This window comes from Erithacus rubecula, assembly GCF_903797595.1.
Source record: "Erithacus rubecula genome assembly, chromosome: 10".
NCBI classification, from domain to species: domain Eukaryota; kingdom Metazoa; phylum Chordata; class Aves; order Passeriformes; family Muscicapidae; genus Erithacus; species Erithacus rubecula.
The window spans coordinates 28,933,896-28,953,766 of NC_136662.1; the positions used below are offsets into that span (position 1 = coordinate 28,933,896).

A 19,871-nucleotide genomic window follows, 5' to 3' on the forward strand; every position below is an offset into this window, starting at 1 on the left:
AGCAAAATGATCTTAATGAGGAATGCAGTGTGTTGGGAGGTTACTTCAGTATCTGAAAGATCAGAGAAGCACACTACATGTGTCCAGCCAGATCCCTGTGAAGTGCTAGCAGGTGCTTTTCAGAATGCAGTTCTTCACAGCTCACACTGAGATGTTTTCATGCAGAGCTGTCTTGGTGATGCATAACTGTGTTTATGTAAAAATAAAACATATTAACCAACGATAACAAATGGGGCTCTTCTCAGCATTCCCTTGTAGAAAGCATCTTTCTTCATAATTGGAACTATAAATATGAATGCAGTGAAACCGGTTTTTTGTATTCCTATGTGTCAGTTGCACCAAGAGCAGAGGATTTGCAAGCACAGGTTTTCTCCTAAATAAGGGATAACCTATGATACTTAAGTTTTCCTCTCCTGAGTCATTCCTGCATTTTGACACATTTTAAATAGGATTTAATGTGGATTTAAAGCTTCTTGCAAGAAGTGCCTCTAACTGTTCGAGTAGGAAGTGGAGACATAATATTACTGTAATTATCAAATGGCCATGCACTTGGATGGGGAAAATGTCTTGAGAAATAATGCTCAGTTTTCCAGGCACACATAGAGAATAAATTACAGGAGGACTGTGTGTTTGATCTTTAAATGAGGGTAATAGAAGGGTAGCAGCTATTTGTCCCTATCACAGTGCCAAAGGAGAAAACAGTCTTTGAAAAACATTGACTGATGTTTGTGCTGCTTCTTGAGATGTTTCCTGTAGTGGTGGGTGCTGATGATGTTAATTTAGAGCAGCACTTTGTTCATTTTGCCCCTTTTATCCCTCTAACATGGATAATGTATATGCTAGTACCCCTAAGCATGCTAATTACTAGCCCTCACTGTTCCTTTATGCCATCAAACATTAAACAGAACATATGAGGGACACTTCAAAATGCTTTATAAAAGTAGAGATAACAATTTCTAATGGCAGGGAATTACCAGAGTGCACAAATGATTATTCTCTGTGTTTTCCCACAAGAAATCAGAGCTCGATTTTGCTTTTATAGATCAACTTCTCTTTTTTCACCCTGGTATTTCCAAACCATTCTAATAAATGGTTCTTGTTGTTTCCTTATGCTGCTGATAAGGCTAGCTTAACTAGTGGGCGGAATTTGATCTCAGTGTGTGTGTGTGGTTTCTCTGCTACTGCAGTGGATGTTGGGGTTGAAGGGGAGACAAGTATGAAGTACCTGTAAATCAGTAGTGTTGGCTGTAGTTCTCCTAAAATGCACTGGTGCAAAAAGAAAGTGAGGGTGCAAGCATTAGAGAGAGGCTTATTAGAACTACTGCAAATCTGGGGGGTTGTTATGAAGCCTGAAAGTGCTGCCTCTTGTTTGGCTATGGATATGTGGTTGTATTGGGAATCCAGATTTCCTATGAGGCATCACTGTAAGTTAGGAATTTTTCCTTATTTACAAAATGCTAAAATTTAAAATGGTTTAAATAATATTATGCTCCTACCAAGAAAAGTTAGGACTTCTGAGAAGTCAGTGAATGACTTTCAACTATCTACACTGCAACTCACTTTTAACTTTTGTAATAAACTGTTCCATTTCCCACAGAATATTTATCATCATTATTCAAGCTGGCTCACTTTTACCTTGTCTGTTAAAGGTTATAATTTTCACAAAACTTCTAGTACAGGCAGTCTTCTGGTTTCATGCTTGTCTTCTCGAGCCCTGGAATGATTCTTCCTTAGCTCTGTTGCTTTTGGAATAACAAGAGAAGTATTTTTTACTGAAAGTATTTTGAATGTAATTGATACCAAATGTACACATACTGTAACAGAACAGGAAAAGGAATATACTTTCACCTCTGAAAACTAGACATGTCCTTTGCATTGCATTTTGATATACTTAAAAGTTTTCTGTTGATAATCTATATGGTCCATGGGCTCTGAATGGGAGTAAAATAAATGAACTTACAGAATTGTATTTGACTTCTAGGCAGACTCTCAGCATAGCAGGTTTATCCAGCATTGCAGTGGAGAGACTTCATTTGTACTCTGAAAAGCTCATAAAAGCCTTCAGATGATGCTGGAGATGAGTGAGAGAGAGCCTGGTTTTGACCAAGAATCCTCCCCAAATAACAAGACATATATCTTGGGTTTTTTTTGTTTACTGTCGGGTTCACCTTCTTACTCTGTTTCTGCCCCTTTCAATGTTTCTGCCTCTTCCTAGATGACAGCAGAACCACCAGCCAGCTGGATGAGTTTCAGGAGTGTCTGTCCAAGTTCACGCGCTACAATTCTGTCCGACCGCTGGCAACGCTGTCTTACGCTAGTGACCTCTACAATGGTTCCAGCATAGTATCCAGGTAGGACACTGCGGTTCTGACAGCAGATCATGGGCTGCTGAGGCTGAGTTTATAACCCATTTAAAAAAAATTATTGCTGGTATATATGCCAAAAATATACAATTCCCAAAAATAGTTTTGCAAGTATGTGACTGAAGATTTTGTGACTATCATTGATCTGTGAAGGCACTCAGGGTCCTTAGTAGTACTTTTTATTCCTGTTGGTGTTGGTCAAGACCATATCCATCACCTTTGAGGTGCCAGAATTAGCAATTGTTGTACAAAGCCTATTGTCTTCATGTTATAGCTTAGTTGTGTTGTAAGGGATGCAGCTCTAGCGTTTTAAAAATCAGCCATCTTGTTTGGTCTTAAAAATCTGTGGTGGTTTTCCATTTTGTTGGTAGATCCAGTCACAATGGCAAATATTAAAAAGCTGAGTTGTTTTAAGCTGTGATTAGTTGAAGTCCTGGGCTTTGGAAGGTGTTTGTAGTGCTGAATACTAGTGGGGGGTGGTTGTGGTAAAGCCAATGCAACAGTTCTGTTCTTGCCAACAATTCCTCTGTATCCCAGCTGTGCCTGGTGGTGATGTCCTGTGTACTGCTGCTGAAGCTCATCTTAGCCTCCTGTGGATCAGTTTTGACAGCATAACTGGTGAAATGCTTTTGACTGTCTTTCAACAGAATCAGTTTCTTCTAGTATTGTTTCTTCTAGTTCTTTCTAGTTCAGGTCCACAAACCAGGTCCCCTAGGAATCAGGATATAAGAACACATGAAGAGGATGGGAATGGCCACAGCCCTAACCTTAAACTGGTTTCTCCCTACCCCTGGAGGTTTTATTTGTGGTAGTTTGTCTTTGGAGCTCCTTGGGGTGGAAAAAATGATGGAACATGTTAACTAGGATATCTTCCCTGCATGGTGTTTGTGTAGGACCTGTTTGAGCTTCTTGCAAGCACATTTCACTAATTTAAATGTTTGTTCACAACAGTCTCTTGAGAAAAGTGGTAACATCCCTGTTTTTTATATGGGGAGCAGGAACTCCAAAGAGACTGCATGTGAGATCTTGGAAAAAACATTATGTTGACAAGGTAGATTAAACTTGGGTTTTCCTATTTTTGATCTAGTGCCTTTCAAAGGGGCCACACAGAGAGTAACAGAAGAGCTTGAATAATTGGTGAGATACCCCAAGATATTTGTACTATGTGAAGAAATTGGAGGCATTGTGTAGCACAGAACACATTTTTTTTAAAGCAGCACTGATTCTTTAACTACTGAAATATTTAGCAGGAATGTGTAATGTCCGACTTAACCAGAGGTCAGAACACAGTAATCAGGAATCTGATGTATATTTAACCTGCACTGATTGGGTTCACACTAGATGCAATGAAATGCAGATGGGAATCTCACTGCAATGTAGACAGACTTTGTCATCTACCAGCTTCAGCATGGGTTGGATTTTGCTCCTTTACCCTTTCTTCTCCTTGACATTCTGCAAAAGCAGCATTTTTGTGGTATTTGGTTAAAAAATGCTAGAAGGACAGTAAATCACACTCCTGTTTGAAGGCATTCTCATTCTTGGGTGAAATATATGTTTGAAAAGTATGTGTGTTACTGTTACAATGAAGATACAGTGAAACCTTTGTCCAAGCCAGTCCAGTATTGGTAATTAAATGCATTTTACTGAAAAATAACTTGGTTTCCAAATCCATGTTTTCCCTGGCTATGGTTTTACTTATGAAAGCATTTGAGAAATCTTTAAGGGTTTTAGCATGTAGGCTGAGTAAGAGAGTTGAGTTCACATCTGAGCACATCCTTAAGTGCTTTGGTAAAGTAGCTTTGCTGAATGTGCTGTTGCCATTGTTCTTGTTGGCTTCTGACTAATTAAACAGTTCCTGTAAAGTCATAATTTGTTAATAGAGAATTTACACTTAGTATGTGTTGGCCAGCACAGTCAGGTATTCACCTTTTTTTCATTTAAACTAATAGCCTCAAGTTCAGAGAGTCTGTGAAACTAAATAAAAGCAGCTTTTAGGTATTCACAGATGAGCCAAATTAAGGTACTTAAAAAATGAAATTATGCTTTTAAAGTGCTGTGAAAAGTTTGATTGTTTATTTGGTCCACTGCGCTGATCTTTAAACGTTTTCCTGGGCATGTAGTAAGAAACAGTGATGAAATGGCAGAAGGTTAAGTCTTGCTGTTGATACAAATGGATTTACATACAGTTGGTACAAGAGTAATACATGAGAAGTCTTAATAAAATTTTTAGGAAGTACTTTAAAGGGCTATTTTAAGTATACTTAGGAATAAAAATAGAACTGACCTGAAGTTAAATTTCCTTGCCCTTTAGTTTCCTTGTTTTTTGTTTTTGTTTTTAAAAAGCTGTTGTTACAGATGGACAGAATACAAGAGTGTTTGGTTTGATTGTTTTAACTGCACATGAAGTTCACGGATGACCCCAAAATATCTGCTGGCTAAATGGCTGCTTTTTTTTTTTTTCAAGATATATTACCTTCAGGTTCACAAAGGAGAAGGATGTAAATATTCCTTATCTGCAAAACACTGACGTTTAGAAGTCAAATAAAATTTGGTTTATGCTAACAGGGTGAAAAGTGTAATTAAAGATTGTACAAATAGGCTGAAAAAATCCTGGAACTAGGCAGCAGCAATACCCTCCTGAGAGCCTTGTGGTAAGAATGTTTATGGATGTCTGGACATACTGTGGACTAATAAAGTACTGTAAATGTATGTGATGTTACTATAAAAATTGACCTCCTGGAATGAGGAGGCAAACCAGGAAAGTTTCAACCTTTTCTCTTTTTTCCTTTATTCTCTTCAAGAACAACAGATTATCAAGAAGAATGTTCAGGGAAAGCACATTTGAGGCTTTGCTGTTGCAGGTCACTCAGTTTTGCTGTAACATCAAGGGGACTTAAGCATGCTTGCAGTGTGAATGTGCAAGTATCTCAATACTCTAAATGGCTTTTTAATACACTCACTTCTTCTAAGTACAAAGTATTTACAGTTTTCACAAGTATATTAAATTTTGTTAGAATTGAGCCAGGGAATAAATTTTCCATTTATTATGCCCCCAGACAGAGCAGTTGTCAGAGCTTAACTTTCCTTTTCTCTGCTGGCAGTGGCAGTAAATGTAAAGTCTTTCTTTTAAAGATGAGTCTGTAAACTGCTGCGTTAGCATTACCATGATTTATGGAGAAAATTGCTTTACCACTGTCAGAGGCCTTCAGAGAATACTGTGGCAGTCTTTCATATTTGAGAAAAACAACAGGAAAGTCCAAGAAATCTACTACAATGAGATGTCTCTCTGAAATCTGGGTGTCAGAAAGCTGGTTCTCGCTGCTCCATGATTCCCAACTCTGGGAATGTGAGTAGGCTCTAAGGTTTGGGGGCTTTGTGTGGGTTTTGGCCATTGGCTCAGACTTCTAGTTCTTCTAGATTAGCTTAGTTTTCTCTGAATGATCTTAAAGTGACATTTAAAAGCTGACACTGACTGTGTCTAAAGGCTCAATTATTTACAGAGAGGGAAATAAACAACTTGTGGTTTTGGCTGCAGAAGCCTTGGTCAACTTAACTGTTGAATCATAATCCACTGTTCAAAACCTGGATCTTACCTTTGGTGTCTATTGTATTTTTTTTCATTGCTTACTCATTTTCCATTGCTCCTAAGTAATGAACGAGATGGGAAGAGGTATCTCTTAGCATCCAAACAGTATGATTAAGTCTATTTCAAGAATGCATTTTTGTGTTCACCCTTCCAGTAACATGACCTGAAATCCTTTCTTCAAAAGCTTAAAAGAAAAAAATACATAGAGTGAGTTTTTCATGCATTCGTTGAACTGTTTCATTTTTCTGTTCCCCTTTTTTCTTTGGACTACAATTACTTGTCCATATAAATTCTCAGATCCAGACTTCACTAAGATACCTTTTAGTTCTGTATCATCATAGCAAGCTTTTTTTTTTTTTTTAATGCTCGGGCTGGCTAGGATTAGATGAGCCGTTTTGTGACCAGCTATGCTTCTTTATCTCAGAGGTAAAGATAAATGAATGAAATGGAAGTGGGTTTATCCTTTACAGGATTATGTTTGAGTGTAGTAGATGCTGCTCCTTGAGAAATGAGGGAGGCTGGATTTTACTTACAGCCTGTTAAATAAATCATTTTTTAATGGACTCTTATTTACAAGTGGCAGCTGGAAACTGTGGATGAATCTGTCTTATTTCGACTGTTCTCAAAAGTAGAAGGGAAATACTTGGATAAGGAGACATAAATTGCAGAATTACTAAGGAAACTTGAAGTATAATTCCCTGAACCTGCATGAGGTTTGTGCTTCTTTGGCTCTCTTGCCTTCCTTCATATGAAGTTTTAGCCTGTAGATCAGACATTGTCTGGGACTGAAATGGGATTTTTGTTTAATTACAGCTGAGTGAAGTACAGAGCCTTTCCCTTACTTTCCTATCTTCCTCTGAAGTGCTGAACTATATATTTCCTAATACACAATTGTGGTCTGAGTCCCTTGAGCAGAAGCTAAATGTGACTTGTACCCAGTAAAAAGGGTTTTACAGGGATCAGTTGAATTCAGAGTTCACGGAGAGTCTGCCTTGGAATGCAGCCCTCCAAGTCCGCAGGATAGGCTGCTGGTACGAAGAAGGACTGACACCAGAAAAGAGTTTATTTGCTTTTATCTCCAGTCTTGACCTGAAAAGGAAACCTTCTGGTGACCATAGTGATGCTGCAGAGAGAAGTTTCTTCTTTCATCAGCATATGAGCTAAAACCTAAATAACTTGAAATTGGGAGGTTAATGAATAGAAGTGGCATCGCTGCCAGTGGGACCTAATTTTTTTTCCTACTAATTTGAGAAGATTTGGTAGTAGGAAGATCTTTTTCCCATTAAACTCTCTTAGTACTTTAAACCTGTCTTCAACTGCAGACAATTAGATGAGAATTTTTAGTTGAATTTCAACTTTATGAATTTTCATTAATTATGTGTTAAAAGTATTGAGCGGTCTCTTGACGAATTTGGGAATTGGAAATGTACAAATAATGATCATTCTTCAGGTTTTTTTCATTTTTCTTTCAATACCCTGAAGGATCTATGTGCAGTTTATGCAAGGAGTTTCCATGTATTGCTATGCAGCAGTCACTGCCTGCAGCATGGGATAATCCAGTTTTGGAATAGTCTTCTCAAATGGGTGGTGCAAGTTCCATCCTCAGAGTTATTCAGGAACAGGCTGGAGAAAGCCCTGGTCTGATCAGAGCTGCCCTTTTCTGACCAGGATATTGGACTAGAGACCTCAGCATCTTGGGGCTTGTACTAGTGATAAAGGTACAGGATCAGAGCATTAGAAACTTTACATTTTGCCATCACTTCCTACTGAGCATCTTCCTCTGGCCTTAGGTTTCAAGAAGGAGTTTAAGGAGGAATTCTGTATGTGGCATTAACATGCAGAGGTATTTCACTTCCTACAAACTTTGATTGCTGCTTGCAATTTCAACAAGATTATATTTATTAGATTTTAAGACTGCTTTTCTTTTGAAGAGAAGTTTTGTGGAAGTGCAGGAATTCAATGGGTGCTGTAGTGTCAGAAATGTACTTTGAGAAATCAGTATTCAGGTAGGAAGATGGTACTGATACCTTTTTTCAACCTAGAAATTAAACAACACATGCATTCAAGAATATTAATATAGGGGGTAATATAAAAGTGAATCTTTATTTTGAGGTCTCCCGGGGCAGTCCACAAAAGCCTGTTCACAAAGAGGGTGAATACAGTTTTTATAAGTTAGCGAATTAGCATAATTGACAAAAAAGCAAATTAGGAGGGCAGGTGGTGATGCAATTTACCCCCAGGTCAAGCCCCTTCTCTGGAGCCCCACCACCTTGGTCCTAGCTGTACTTTGTTTATGAAAATGTATCTTGAAGAGTTGTTCTCAACCTTGGTAGCCAGGAAGAACCAAGATAGCATAGGGGCCCTGGAATTTGTTTTGTCTTTCTGCCTATGGCAAGGGCATGGAAAATTACTGGGAAAACTAGCCACTTATACAGTAGGCTCCAGAGCTACAAATATATGTGCAAAGAATACAGAGGAAAAAGCATATAGAAAAAAAGCAAAACCAAAAATGGCATCATTACTATGCAGAAATTGCCTTGCATCATTGTATCCACCCCTCTTGATTGCTCAGGATGAACATCTTTTCAGTGAGCCTGGAGATAGCTGCCCTTCCATTCCTCATGATGTTATTGTGGTAATGGGGTCATCAGGTACCAGTGATGTGTCTTGGCCTCAGGAATTGGACAGACAAGCCACAAAAGCTGTGGTTCCAGCATCTTACACTCACAATTTGCATTCCAACAGTGTTTGTAAAAGTCAAAGATTGATTTCATTTAATCTCCCCCAGTTTTACAGCTTTCATTCGACGTTGTGTTGTTACAGTGAATTCTTGTTTCTGCTCAAAGACACAGACCTGTTATTAATAGAACATGGATTTCTGTATTTTATTATAGTATTCTTTTAATTTTCTAGCCATATTTGTTGTAAATATCTGAATTTTATAAGAGCTAATGATCTGAAAAGCATTAGCATGCCTTTGGATTTTTTTGTTTCTGGCCAAGTAGAGATGTTAGCCTGTTAAATAGTAGGTAGTTGAAACAATATAGTAAGGTATTGTGTTAAAGCATGCAAAGATGTGTGGTGTGGGCTTAAACAATTCTGAGAATAAATCTTACAAGCAGCTCAGCCTGGAGAAGAAGCTTGAGCTCATGATTATTAATGTATCATTGTTTGCATTAATAAATGCAGTTTCCAAGTTATGTTTGGGATTTATGTGCTGCATAGTTGTTTCATGGAATAAGGTAATAAATAACATAGAAGAAGCTGTGACAGGATGCTTATGTTTTCATGGGATTATATACAAGTGTGTGCATACATTTACACAAGTGAAGTCAGAACAACTTCTCTGTGAGACTGTGGAATTAAGGGTATACATAAACCATTCTTTAGAAAAACTAAAGAAGGGCAGCATTCAAAATAATGATGAAATAAGATTCAAAATGTCATTAAAACAAATCTCATGGAACAGTTCTGTCAGCTGGATGAAAAATGCTTCAAATGATGCTTTAACCTTGTTCTGTCATTACCAGGCAGTAACATCATTGCAGTTAATTGCCTAAGCCCATCCTCTGGCTGCTTGGGAAAGGCTCATCTGTGGTGTATGGACTTGATATTTAGGAAGGCTGGTGCCCTGACTTATGGTGCCTGTTTGAGCTGAGTTGTCTAAAGAGTTTACTGTCTCCAGCTGTTCCTCTTGATTCTCTGCAGGGTGTCTGGCAGAAGAACTGATGGCAGTGTCAGGAAAACACAGACTTGAGTTACTGGTGTGCTAGTTTTGGGGTGGTGATTTTTCCTGTGAAATGGGAGCTCTGGCAGCGTGGTCAGCTGGAGACAAACATCCTCAGCTGCTGCTGCCAAATTGTGGAGAAAGCATGAACTGGATCCTACAGACAGATGGCACTGTTTAAAGGCCCTGTATTTATGGAGATCTCTCTTTCAGATCTGTTTGTTGCCCTGCCTCATCAGATGTGTCAACTGTTGCTGTGCTCAGTTTTGAAGAAACAAAGTCCTTGTGGATGTAATAACAAAAGGGTGGCTTGGAAACAAGTTTTTGAATGGTTTTATATCTAGAGGGCACTTCAGTACCTGCCACAACTAAGTTCCTTCCTACTTAATGGTGTAATCCTGATAAGATGGTGCTGTTGTTCAGACCACCTTATAAGTTGTCATGGAGCAGGGTTTTCTCTCTAAAACCTCAGCTTGGGTAGAGGCTATGTTCTCTTTCACCTGAACATGAAGAACTTCTTTCCTGTGCAGTGACAGTGCACTGGGACAGATGGCCCAGAGAGGGTGTGGAGTCTCCCTTACAGGGGTACTCCAGAACCACCTGGATGCAAACCTGTGCCATGTGCTCTGGGATGATCCTGCTGGAGCAGGGAGCTGGGACTGGATGACCCAGCTGGTGGCTTCCAGCTTTATCCATTCAGTGATTTTATACTGGAAACATTTCTTTCCTAAACTTGAAGACAGATGAGAATGTTTGGATAGTTGTAACCTCTTCCACCTCAGTATTTGAAAATGTTGACTCTGTGCTGTGGCTGCTGTTCATAACTACTGTGTATCAGCCCAGCTGGGTGAAATGGTACCTGCTGGGTTTCAAATATAGGTATAGGTTACCCAAAATACCACAGCAGGCAGACTGATTATTTGGCTTGAATTTTAAATAGTGTCATGAGGAACACTCTGCATTTAATGGTTAGCATTTTTAGTTAAATTTTTCCTGCTCCAGGAAATTATTTAAAATGGTGTTTGTGGAAAAACTGAATCTAATCCTCATTAGGTTGCACAACAGTCATTTGCAGCAGCTTTGGTGCATTGTGCTTCTGTGGATCTGGCATAGCAACCCTGGGATTGTCGTCATCTTCCCTTCAGCATACACAAGAGCATCGCCCAGCAATAATGTAGCTTTTTATCAATATGCTGTGTATTTGGTTGCTAGCAGAATTCAGCAGTTCCCTATAGGTTTTCTCATCATTAGTGCTAATTAAGCCAAGTTCCCCTGAATATATGTATGGAAAAAAATCTTATGCAGCAGAAGATGTCTTTAGATGTTGTCTTATAGCCAAGATGAGGTCTCTGCTATGGTATTCTGGGATATTTTGGGTTGTATTTAGAGGACATTAGGTTAATGGTAACTTCTTTGCAAAGTAGAGAGGAGCATGGTTCTGAAGACTGAGCTATTGCAAGGAGCCCAATTAATCTCACAGCATTGTATATGCTCTCATTGGGTTTGAAAAGGGAACTACACCATTTTATCTGGAGATGACAAAGCATGAAAGTAGCTCTGTTGGGTTTGATTTCTGAGCTGTGAGATGGATCTAAGCCCACCAAATCTCCTCAATTCAGGTTTAATATTCTCCTTTAAATAAGCTCTTTATATGAAAGAAGTATTATGAAGTGGTCTCTGTTAGAACTGATGGCATTTCATTACACTTAAAAGGATTTTTACAAGCAAGAAGTGGGCCTGGAACTAGGTCTAATTACATTACTTTGTTAATGTAGTAGCTTTTTATGCCTTTCTTCAGAGTAGAACAGCCCTCCGGGCTACTGTGCCTGTAAGAGAGATCCTGGAAGCGTGACTGCAGCATAGCTGGTGCAGTGATGTCTGTCCAAGGGAACCCAGAGCTGAGGACTGTCCTTCGCTGTGCACTGCAGGCTTTGATGGGCTACTGCAACACCCTCACCAGTCTGCTTCCCAGCTGGTGGGGGAAAATTAATTGACACACTGAGCTGAATTTCTAGTCTTTTGTGCTTCAAATAGAGGTTTGATTTAGGATAGTGAATTCTCATTGGAAGTTTGGAGCCTGGAAGGTGGAGAGGTGATGGGAAGGGTACCCTGGCTACATTCAGTAACTGCTGGTGCCACTGGAACTTGGATATTCCAAACAGCTCCAAAGAACGGGATCAGCCTGAAATAGCTTGGGGTTCTCTGTTCCACAGTTTTTATTAGATATTAGACTTGAATCTGATCTACTGAGTAGCCAAGATGACTTAACCTTGATGAGAAGACAAATCTGGCAAATTTCTGATGATGTGGATGTCGCATCTAACCTAAAGTAATGTGGTTCTTAGGGATAAAAGTGTTTGCTTTCTTAGAGAATGACTTTGAGTGGTAATCTCATTTATGTGTTTAATTTATCTATCCAAATAACAGTTTACAGAGAATTAAATGGTCCTTTCTGACTAGAGATTGCATCAATTTTCTGGGATCATGACATGCTTGCTCAGTTTATGTTTTAGTAAACATTTGGCAGCCTGGAAGTTTGAATCAAAAAATATGTTCTGCAGTGTTGGTCTGTCCTTGTCCCTATAGCACAGATTAAGGACTCAGAAATAAAAGCAGTGACCTTACTTAGGTGGTGCTCTGGAATAAGGAGTAACTAATGGAACTGCAGCTTTATTAAAGAAAAACCTCAGTGACTGTTTGTTTCAGCCACTCACAGCTTTAGCAATCAGGCTTTTGATACTGCAACTTCATATGCTTTGTCTCAGTAGCTTTTGTTTTTATGAGTGACAAAATTTAGGCTTTGAGCTAATAGAACACAAAATCTCAGTCCTTTCCTGCAGCTTTCTATGCCTGAACATAGCTTTGTTTTTAAAAACCACATATTAGTATGCTAGTGCATACTTAGTGACACTAATTACTTTGCTTAATTTCTTAATATACCAGTCTGTTGTAAAAAGTCTCTCAGGTGTGTGATATTAATACCAATTTCTGTATTGGTCCCAGGTGCTTAATAGTCTGCACTGGTACCCATGGTGTTGTATTGTAACCTAAATTTCTAATCTTTGGCTTTGATGCCTCAAACTGAGTATTGGAAAGAGATAGCCAGGCTTGGGATTGTTAGAAGTGACGGGATACCCCTTGGAGGCCATGGAGTGGAAGCACAGAGTAAGAAAGACTTCAAAGAAATTTAAGTGAAGGACAAAAGATGCTGCTGGCATCTCTCATTCTTTTCACCAATTAGGTCCTGACAATATATCCCTGTTGTCATTAAATATGGGACTCCACAGCAAGATACGAGTTGATGTTAGAGATGCAGAAATAGAAACAACACTAGGCTTGGGAGAAACAGAATTGAAAAGCTTTGGTATATCCAGAGAGGAAAATATGTCTGTGTGTGTTTGTATGTATCTATTTACAGTTCCATGAATCATCTACTTTGTAGAAATGGCAACTCCTACAGTCACAGATCTTAGTAGCAAATCAGGGCTGAGGCATATTTGATTACAGTCACAATTGTAGACTGTGTATGGAAAGGGAAGAGAAGCAGTTGGCTGAACACCTTTAGCTGTAACTGGTGGTGCAATTAAAGGCAAATGCACTGAGAGGCAGCCCTGCCTTTTTTTGTTTTCAGACTGTGGCTACAGTACATACCTGTTAATATCTGGTATAAACCAGCTGTACAAGGATTGCTGTTGTCAGGCTCATGCTCCTACTGATTGCTTGGAGTTACTACCTGAAATGTGTGTGTTGTTCATAAAAGTGTAACTGAGAGGGAGGAGACCCTCATCTGTCCCAAATCAAATCTTCTAGCAAGTACCTCCTAGTTGTAGTGTTGAACACCAGTCTTGCTGTTGTTTTGCTCATAACCCTTATGGTGAGGCAGCTGCTCTGTTCCTTTAGTCAATTTCGTTTCCCATCTGTATGCATTCCCTAACTCCAGCACATCCTCCGGGGATGTGGAGAACAACTGCACACACCAGCAGGATGCAAATACAGTAAGGCTTTACACAATGGAAAAGATGCTAAATACTCCTTCTTTACTCTTTCCCTGCTGCTCTATCCTCAGCACCAAAGCAGGCTTCCAGGCATGTTTCAGAAGCAATTTATTTCATAATTCTATTTGAGTATCATAGCTCCAAGGTCATAGGCTTTACCATTAAAATAAAACAATTGATTTATAATCTCACAGACTGGGAATTAAGATAAGCAGTGGAGAAAGCAGAACCTTTGAGTATGTGCGTAATTTCTAGCAGCTCTTAGTGGTATTTCCATAAGTTGTCAACTTCTTAGGAGAAGGAAAACAGTGATTTTTGGAATGAGATGTCTCTCTCCTATTTTCCCTAGAACAAGACCATCAGATTCTTTCAATGTGATTTATAAAAGTAATTCTGTGGCATGTTTATAAAGCTCTTTCAAATACTTAGCTGTTCATGTGTCCCCAGAAGATTCCTTATAGAAATTTTATTAGTCTTTGTTGGTCAGAAATGTGGAGTTTAAAAATAGGCTGAAAAAAAAAGAGCAACTTGTAACTGTTTTAACAAGTACATCTTTGAGGAACAAGGACCACTGCTGGTCCATGAGGTAATTTCACTGAGGGTTTTATTTATTTCATCTTGCTCTATTGCATGTTGTTATTGTACTTAGGAATTTGCTTGGACTGTGGAAATGTATCACCTGCAAAGCAGAATGTTGTCTTTCTGAGCTGGCTCTTAGTCTTTTGGCAAGACCAAACAAAACTTAAATACTCAGATGAATTTTCATATAGATAAGCTTGTGTATAAGCCAGCCTTACCTTGACCCAAAGACTTCAAGCAGCAAGTGACAGGAATACCCACGAGCTAATTAAACACAAATAAAGCTTGCATAATACTAAGTGTATTTAAAAGACTTTCAAGAAAAAGCATAAAAATAATGGTTGCTGTGCAAGTAGGCTGTTTGTCCTAATGCTGATTAGTCAAGGCATAAGCACATCTTTGCAAATACTAGAAACAGTTTTATATGGTATATAATCCATTTGATTAGATACTGTAGACTTGTTCCTATTTTTATTTGTAAATCACTGGCGAAAAGCTGACTGGCAGAAAGTGAGAACACTGACTGTCCCAGGAGTGAGCACAGGTGAGGAGAGGTCAAGGTGCAGGTGTGTGTTGGTCTGGATTGGTAGTGGTTTATTTCTGCTTTCTTTTTCTCCCTGCAGTGTCTTTGATGCTCTTTGAAGGGCACAGGCCTGACAATTCCATTGCTTAAGGCTTTTTCTTTTTTTTTTTAATGATGTGTTAACTCTTATGGGCATATTGAAATAGTCATTTGTTATGTCTACAGCATGTCTCTATTAAAAAGAAAAAAAATTGAATTAATGCTAGAGAAGCAAACCCAACCCAAATGAGAGAGGTTCTATTCTGTTCTATTAACTTGGCTTTTTTACCAGACATTGTAATGCATTCTTTTTCTTTCTTCAGCAGAAGGCTGAGGGTTTAAATTGAGTCCAGGCCAATGAATTACTGCTATCAGTTTAGTTGTGCTTTACCTGAATCCACAGGGCAGTGATTAGGAGCAGAGACAGCGGTTCAATTAAGATTGTGGTACAAGTAAATCTTTTGAATTGTTATAGAGGCTTGTTTATAAAATTCTTCCACAGAATAGGGTGAGCTGACAAAACAAGACAGGCCTCAATGGTATTTTCATCCTGTGTGTATAAAAAGTGATTTAGACTAGTATAGATCCAGGGAGTAGGGAGAGCAGCCTGAATGCTTAGGTGACTTCTTTCCCTTTCCCATTTTATTTAAATAGATGCCTGTATGCTCGTTTAATCCCCCAGCCATAAGCATGTTCCTCCCTGCATTTTGGAGGCTTGTGATTTTGCAGGCTGCACCTGACTAGCTTCTCTAGCAATCAATTGTGAGTAGGGAACATCTCCTGCTGCTGCCTGGGGAAGTCTGGATACCTGAATTAAAGGGCCAAGTTTCAAGCTGCTTCACTGAATTATTTTATAGCAGCAGACTGCATATCAACAATCTTTTCTCTCCCTAGTTTAAAAATAACTTGATGATATCTCCTTTACAAGTACTTGAAAATTCCGTTGGTGTTTAAATTTATCTTCCCTTGGAAACATTGCATTCCCTTCAAATTCTCAGTTGTGCTGAGGAGTGGCAAGCTCTTGCTGTTACAGCTATTACAGCTATGGGGGCAGCCTGAGGAGCCCTTTCTCATAATTGGTTTAATGCTTTCTAGTTGTAGAAAGGTACCTTAAATCCCCCTGCTCTCAGGATTTTTAATGTGAAATCAGTGTAAACTCAGTTTCCCTGCTACCAGTAAGATCTTCCTCCCTGGTTCATAAATAATCTGGATTCTTAAGGTGGGGGGGTGGGGTGGGGAAGGGAAGTGATAGACACAGCAGGGGATTGAAATGAATTAGTGAGTGGAAGCACTCCAAAAGAGACTTCTCTGAACAGTAGATTGATTGCTTAGTCAGAAGGCTTGGGGACAGCTGCCTGCTGATCATAGAAACCTTGTGAATGATGGCAGATGCTGCCACCACACCCTTTCTGGGGAAGTGTCTCATTGAGGCTGATGCCCTCAAAGGAGACAGGTGTACATTCACTTGCCCTGCCAGCAGTGCCATGGGCTGCAGGAAAGCAAAAGCTCCCGGGAAATGGGATTACTTCCCTAGCTGCTGGATGTCTAGCAGATTTCTCTCAAGCCCTTCCAAGCTGTGAAGGTAGGAATGACATTAGCCATTTGTATCCTGCTGCCTGCCTTTCTCTTAGATGTATTTCACTTACAACCTCAGGCTTTTCTCATTTGCAGCTTAACTTTGTTATAAGTTGACTGCTTTTACTTCCAGATTCATTGATATTTATTACAAACTTGCCCTGTGGGTCAAGAAAGAAGGTGCCTCTGTTTGCACAAGCAACCCTTAGTGGAAGTCATATTGTGTGTTCTTTTTACAGTACTGATGATCTGATTTTGAACCCCTGTTGTTACCCAGGGAATTTAGAAGGCTTTTTTTTTCCCCACGAATACCGCTTTGCTCTGCATTAGCACTTAAAAGTTCCTGAAACCTTTGTACACAGGAGGAGTCAGTGGGCAGTAATGCTATGGAATGTTAAGCATGTTTCCAGGAGAAGTTGTTGGCTTTGGCCTTTGAGTACCATGCAATGCATCAGTTGGTGTGGCTGAACTGAAAAACCTCCACAGCACAGAACGAATATCCTGGCTGTGGGAGGGTGATTGTGCTACCACAGAAATGGCGATAAGTGTGTGTTGATGAGGGTGGATTAGAGAACAATGCTTAGAGCAAGAACTCCACACTGTTGATGTGGGCCTGAGTGTTCTGAACTGGGTATTTGCAAACTGCGAATTGTGATTTTTCAACTCTGCCATACCAGGACATTTAGGTGGCAAAATATCCTCCTAGTAAGTATGTAGAGTGTTTTATAGACTCCTCAACCTGTGTTTTTGTTTCTCAGTATTGAGTTCGACAGAGACTGTGACTACTTCGCCATTGCTGGTGTGACAAAGAAGATAAAAGTCTACGAGTATGGTACAGTCATTCAGGATGCAGTGGATATTCACTACCCTGAGAATGAAATGACCTGTAATTCCAAAATCAGGTAGGCATTCGTTTGTATTTGAACTCAGAGCATCTCTTCCACTTGAGACATAGCTTTTCTCAAGGTATCCTCTGTATGCAGTTCTTCATAACAGTTACTAATTCCTCAATGCTCTCTTCTCTTCATTGAACAGATCCTTTCCGTTCTTCTGAGAGGTTGCTAGTTCTCAGGACATGTTCCTCACTGGCACCTTCTGTCTAGGAATTTTTGTCTGCCTGAAGTACTGTTCTGCTGGGCCTCATAATATAAAGCTGCTGAGGAAGGACCTTTCTGGATTGTTTTGCTTTTGCACTGTCATTACTGTCAACTCGGTTTTTTTACCCTTTTAGATGTATTAAGCTAATGAAATATAGACTACCATGTTAGAACTTCATCTGAAAGAATCCAGCTAAATAACTTTAAAATCCTAATTCAAAAATTCTGTTAAAGCTCAGAAGCAAATAATACAGGCAGTCAAACCTATTCAGTATTATAATACAAGTCTCCAACATCTGTTGAAATAATTTGTTTTTTATTTGGTACTCTACATTTTAAAAGCAGTAAAGCACCCACAAAATTGCAAGTAATAAATTTATGTAGCAGTCCAGCTTCCATGAAAACAAAATGTTGTGCAACAAAATTGAGAATATTTGTGCGCCTATTTTAGTGCTAAAAGTCACGCTTTGTTTTGTAGCTGACATGTTCCTAAAGATAGATCAGTCATTCCTGTGTTGCCTGAGCTCATTATTCCCAGGAATTGCATAACACTAATATATGAAGGGAAAGATGTAAATGCAGCTGACCCTGGGGCTAGATTTCACAATGGGTAAAAGCAGCCTGAGAGTGATTTGTATTGATATGCTTTACTGATTATGGAGCTTGTGTTTGGCTGGGCTGGTGAAGTGTTCTGCATTTTTACCTGAGTCATAGCTGAGTTTGCACCATTCAGCTTCATTTTTGTGGAGAGAAGAGCAGAATAATAGGAGAACCATCTAGCAGTCGATTAATACCTTTTACTTTAATTAGAAGGGGAAAAGCAATGTATGTTTGCTTTTTCTTGAACACCTTGAAATAAATTCCACACTTGCTGTTTCAGTTTTGACAGGGGAGCTACCTTGACACTCTTGCCAGTCCTTAGGAAAGTTAATTCTCGCTTCTCCCACAGATGCCATTGAGAAGAGTCACATTTGTGCCTTCAGTGGTGTTACTCATCTTGGCCCTAGCCAAGATGCTGCTTGCTTTCAAGATTTTTCTCATTCTCAAGTTTCATGCGTGCATATATTTAATGTATGTATGACAATGCTAAATGCACTGTTCTCCAACCCTCTGCCTCAGTAGAGGAGGATTGGGTCCTCTTTCATTTTCTTGCCCTAGATTTTCTCATTCCTTTGAAGAAATAAATGGTGGAGATTTTTTTTTCCCCCTCAGCCTTCTCCAATTATATCAGGCTTCTTTTGCATGTAGGTGCTTTTTGGTTTTGACAAAGCTGGTGTGTCAGTCAGACACATCCTTGCTATATCCATTAGCTGTGCTGCCAGTCACCGGTGCTGGGATTCGCTGGTGCAGCGTCAAGCAGCATAATAACTTGCTTTTCTGAAGTGGCATAGCTTGGGGGAGAAGTTATAGATGAAGGCTGTAATTTCATTATGGAACATTGCAGTGTGCTGAAAATGTGCCCCTGTTGTAATAGAAAAATCCAAACAAGTGGAGCCTGCTTTTTGTAAAAAGCCTCAGTTTAAAGCAGTTGATCTTAATTTGTGTGAAAGTGCAGCTTCCTCAAGAGACTTTACCTGTGAGTGCCCCTTCTGATACCAAAGACAAATATATTTCTGCTCTAGCTAATGGATGGTGTTTCTCTTCCTGGCAGAGATTCAGGGGTCTCTGTGCAGATGGGATTTGGTGACATGTCTCTCCTGGTTAAATTGATCCTGGTTAACCTTGTTCTGAGCAATGATGCCAGAACATAAATCATTAGTGATGATGTTGGTGACTCAGCTTTCAGAGGAGCAGAGTCTCTGATGGGCTTTTATAAAAGCAGACAGGTGACAGCATTTGTAAGGACTTGTGTCTGGCCAAGAGCAAGTCTGGCCCAGAGCAGCTGTAGGAAGGGAAGCCCGTGCCTGGGCCGGGGCTGGCGCCAGCCCAGGCCTGCTCTGCTGAGTGCCAGCTGGGTGCCTGCTGAAAGCTTCAGCTTCATGCCAGCAGTAATTGATTGTAGGCTTTCTTGGAGCAGCGCCCTGGTACCAGCTGTAGCTTAGTCTCTTCCTCTTTTTCCAACCCCCTTTTTTGCACCCACCTGCTTCTTAAATACATTCTTTTTCATCATCCACTAAGCCTTCTTATCCCTATTTTTAAGAACAGGGAGGAAGTCAGTGTGTCAAGTTACTGGTAAATGTGCATTGCATCCCCTGGGAACAACAGTGGCATAAGCTTCCAGGAAAAACACAAGATGACACATAAATCCTCATAAAAATCCCATTTACCGATTTATAGCTTCAGTACAAGAAACAAATCTTGGCATTGTGTAGTAGCTATAAACAGCACCCTGTGAGCTAATTATGACTTAGCTGTGTCCCTAGCTATGGCAGACACTAATCTGCAGC

At 39.6% G+C, this 19,871-nt stretch overlaps 1 protein-coding gene across 5 annotated transcripts in view; it reads left to right on the forward strand.

The window, feature by feature from the left end:
- The window catches only part of COP1 (COP1 E3 ubiquitin ligase), a 135,594-nt gene that overhangs the window by 42,313 nt on the left and 73,410 nt on the right, over window positions 1–19,871 (forward strand). For all 5 annotated transcript variants that reach the window (XM_079314191.1, XM_079314192.1, XM_079314188.1 and 2 more), the window contains exons 11-12: window positions 2,216–2,351; window positions 17,146–17,289. In XM_079314191.1, the coding sequence (XP_079170317.1) occupies window positions 2,216–2,351; window positions 17,146–17,289 (280 nt within the window). The remainder of the gene's footprint in view (window positions 1–2,215; window positions 2,352–17,145; window positions 17,290–19,871) is intronic.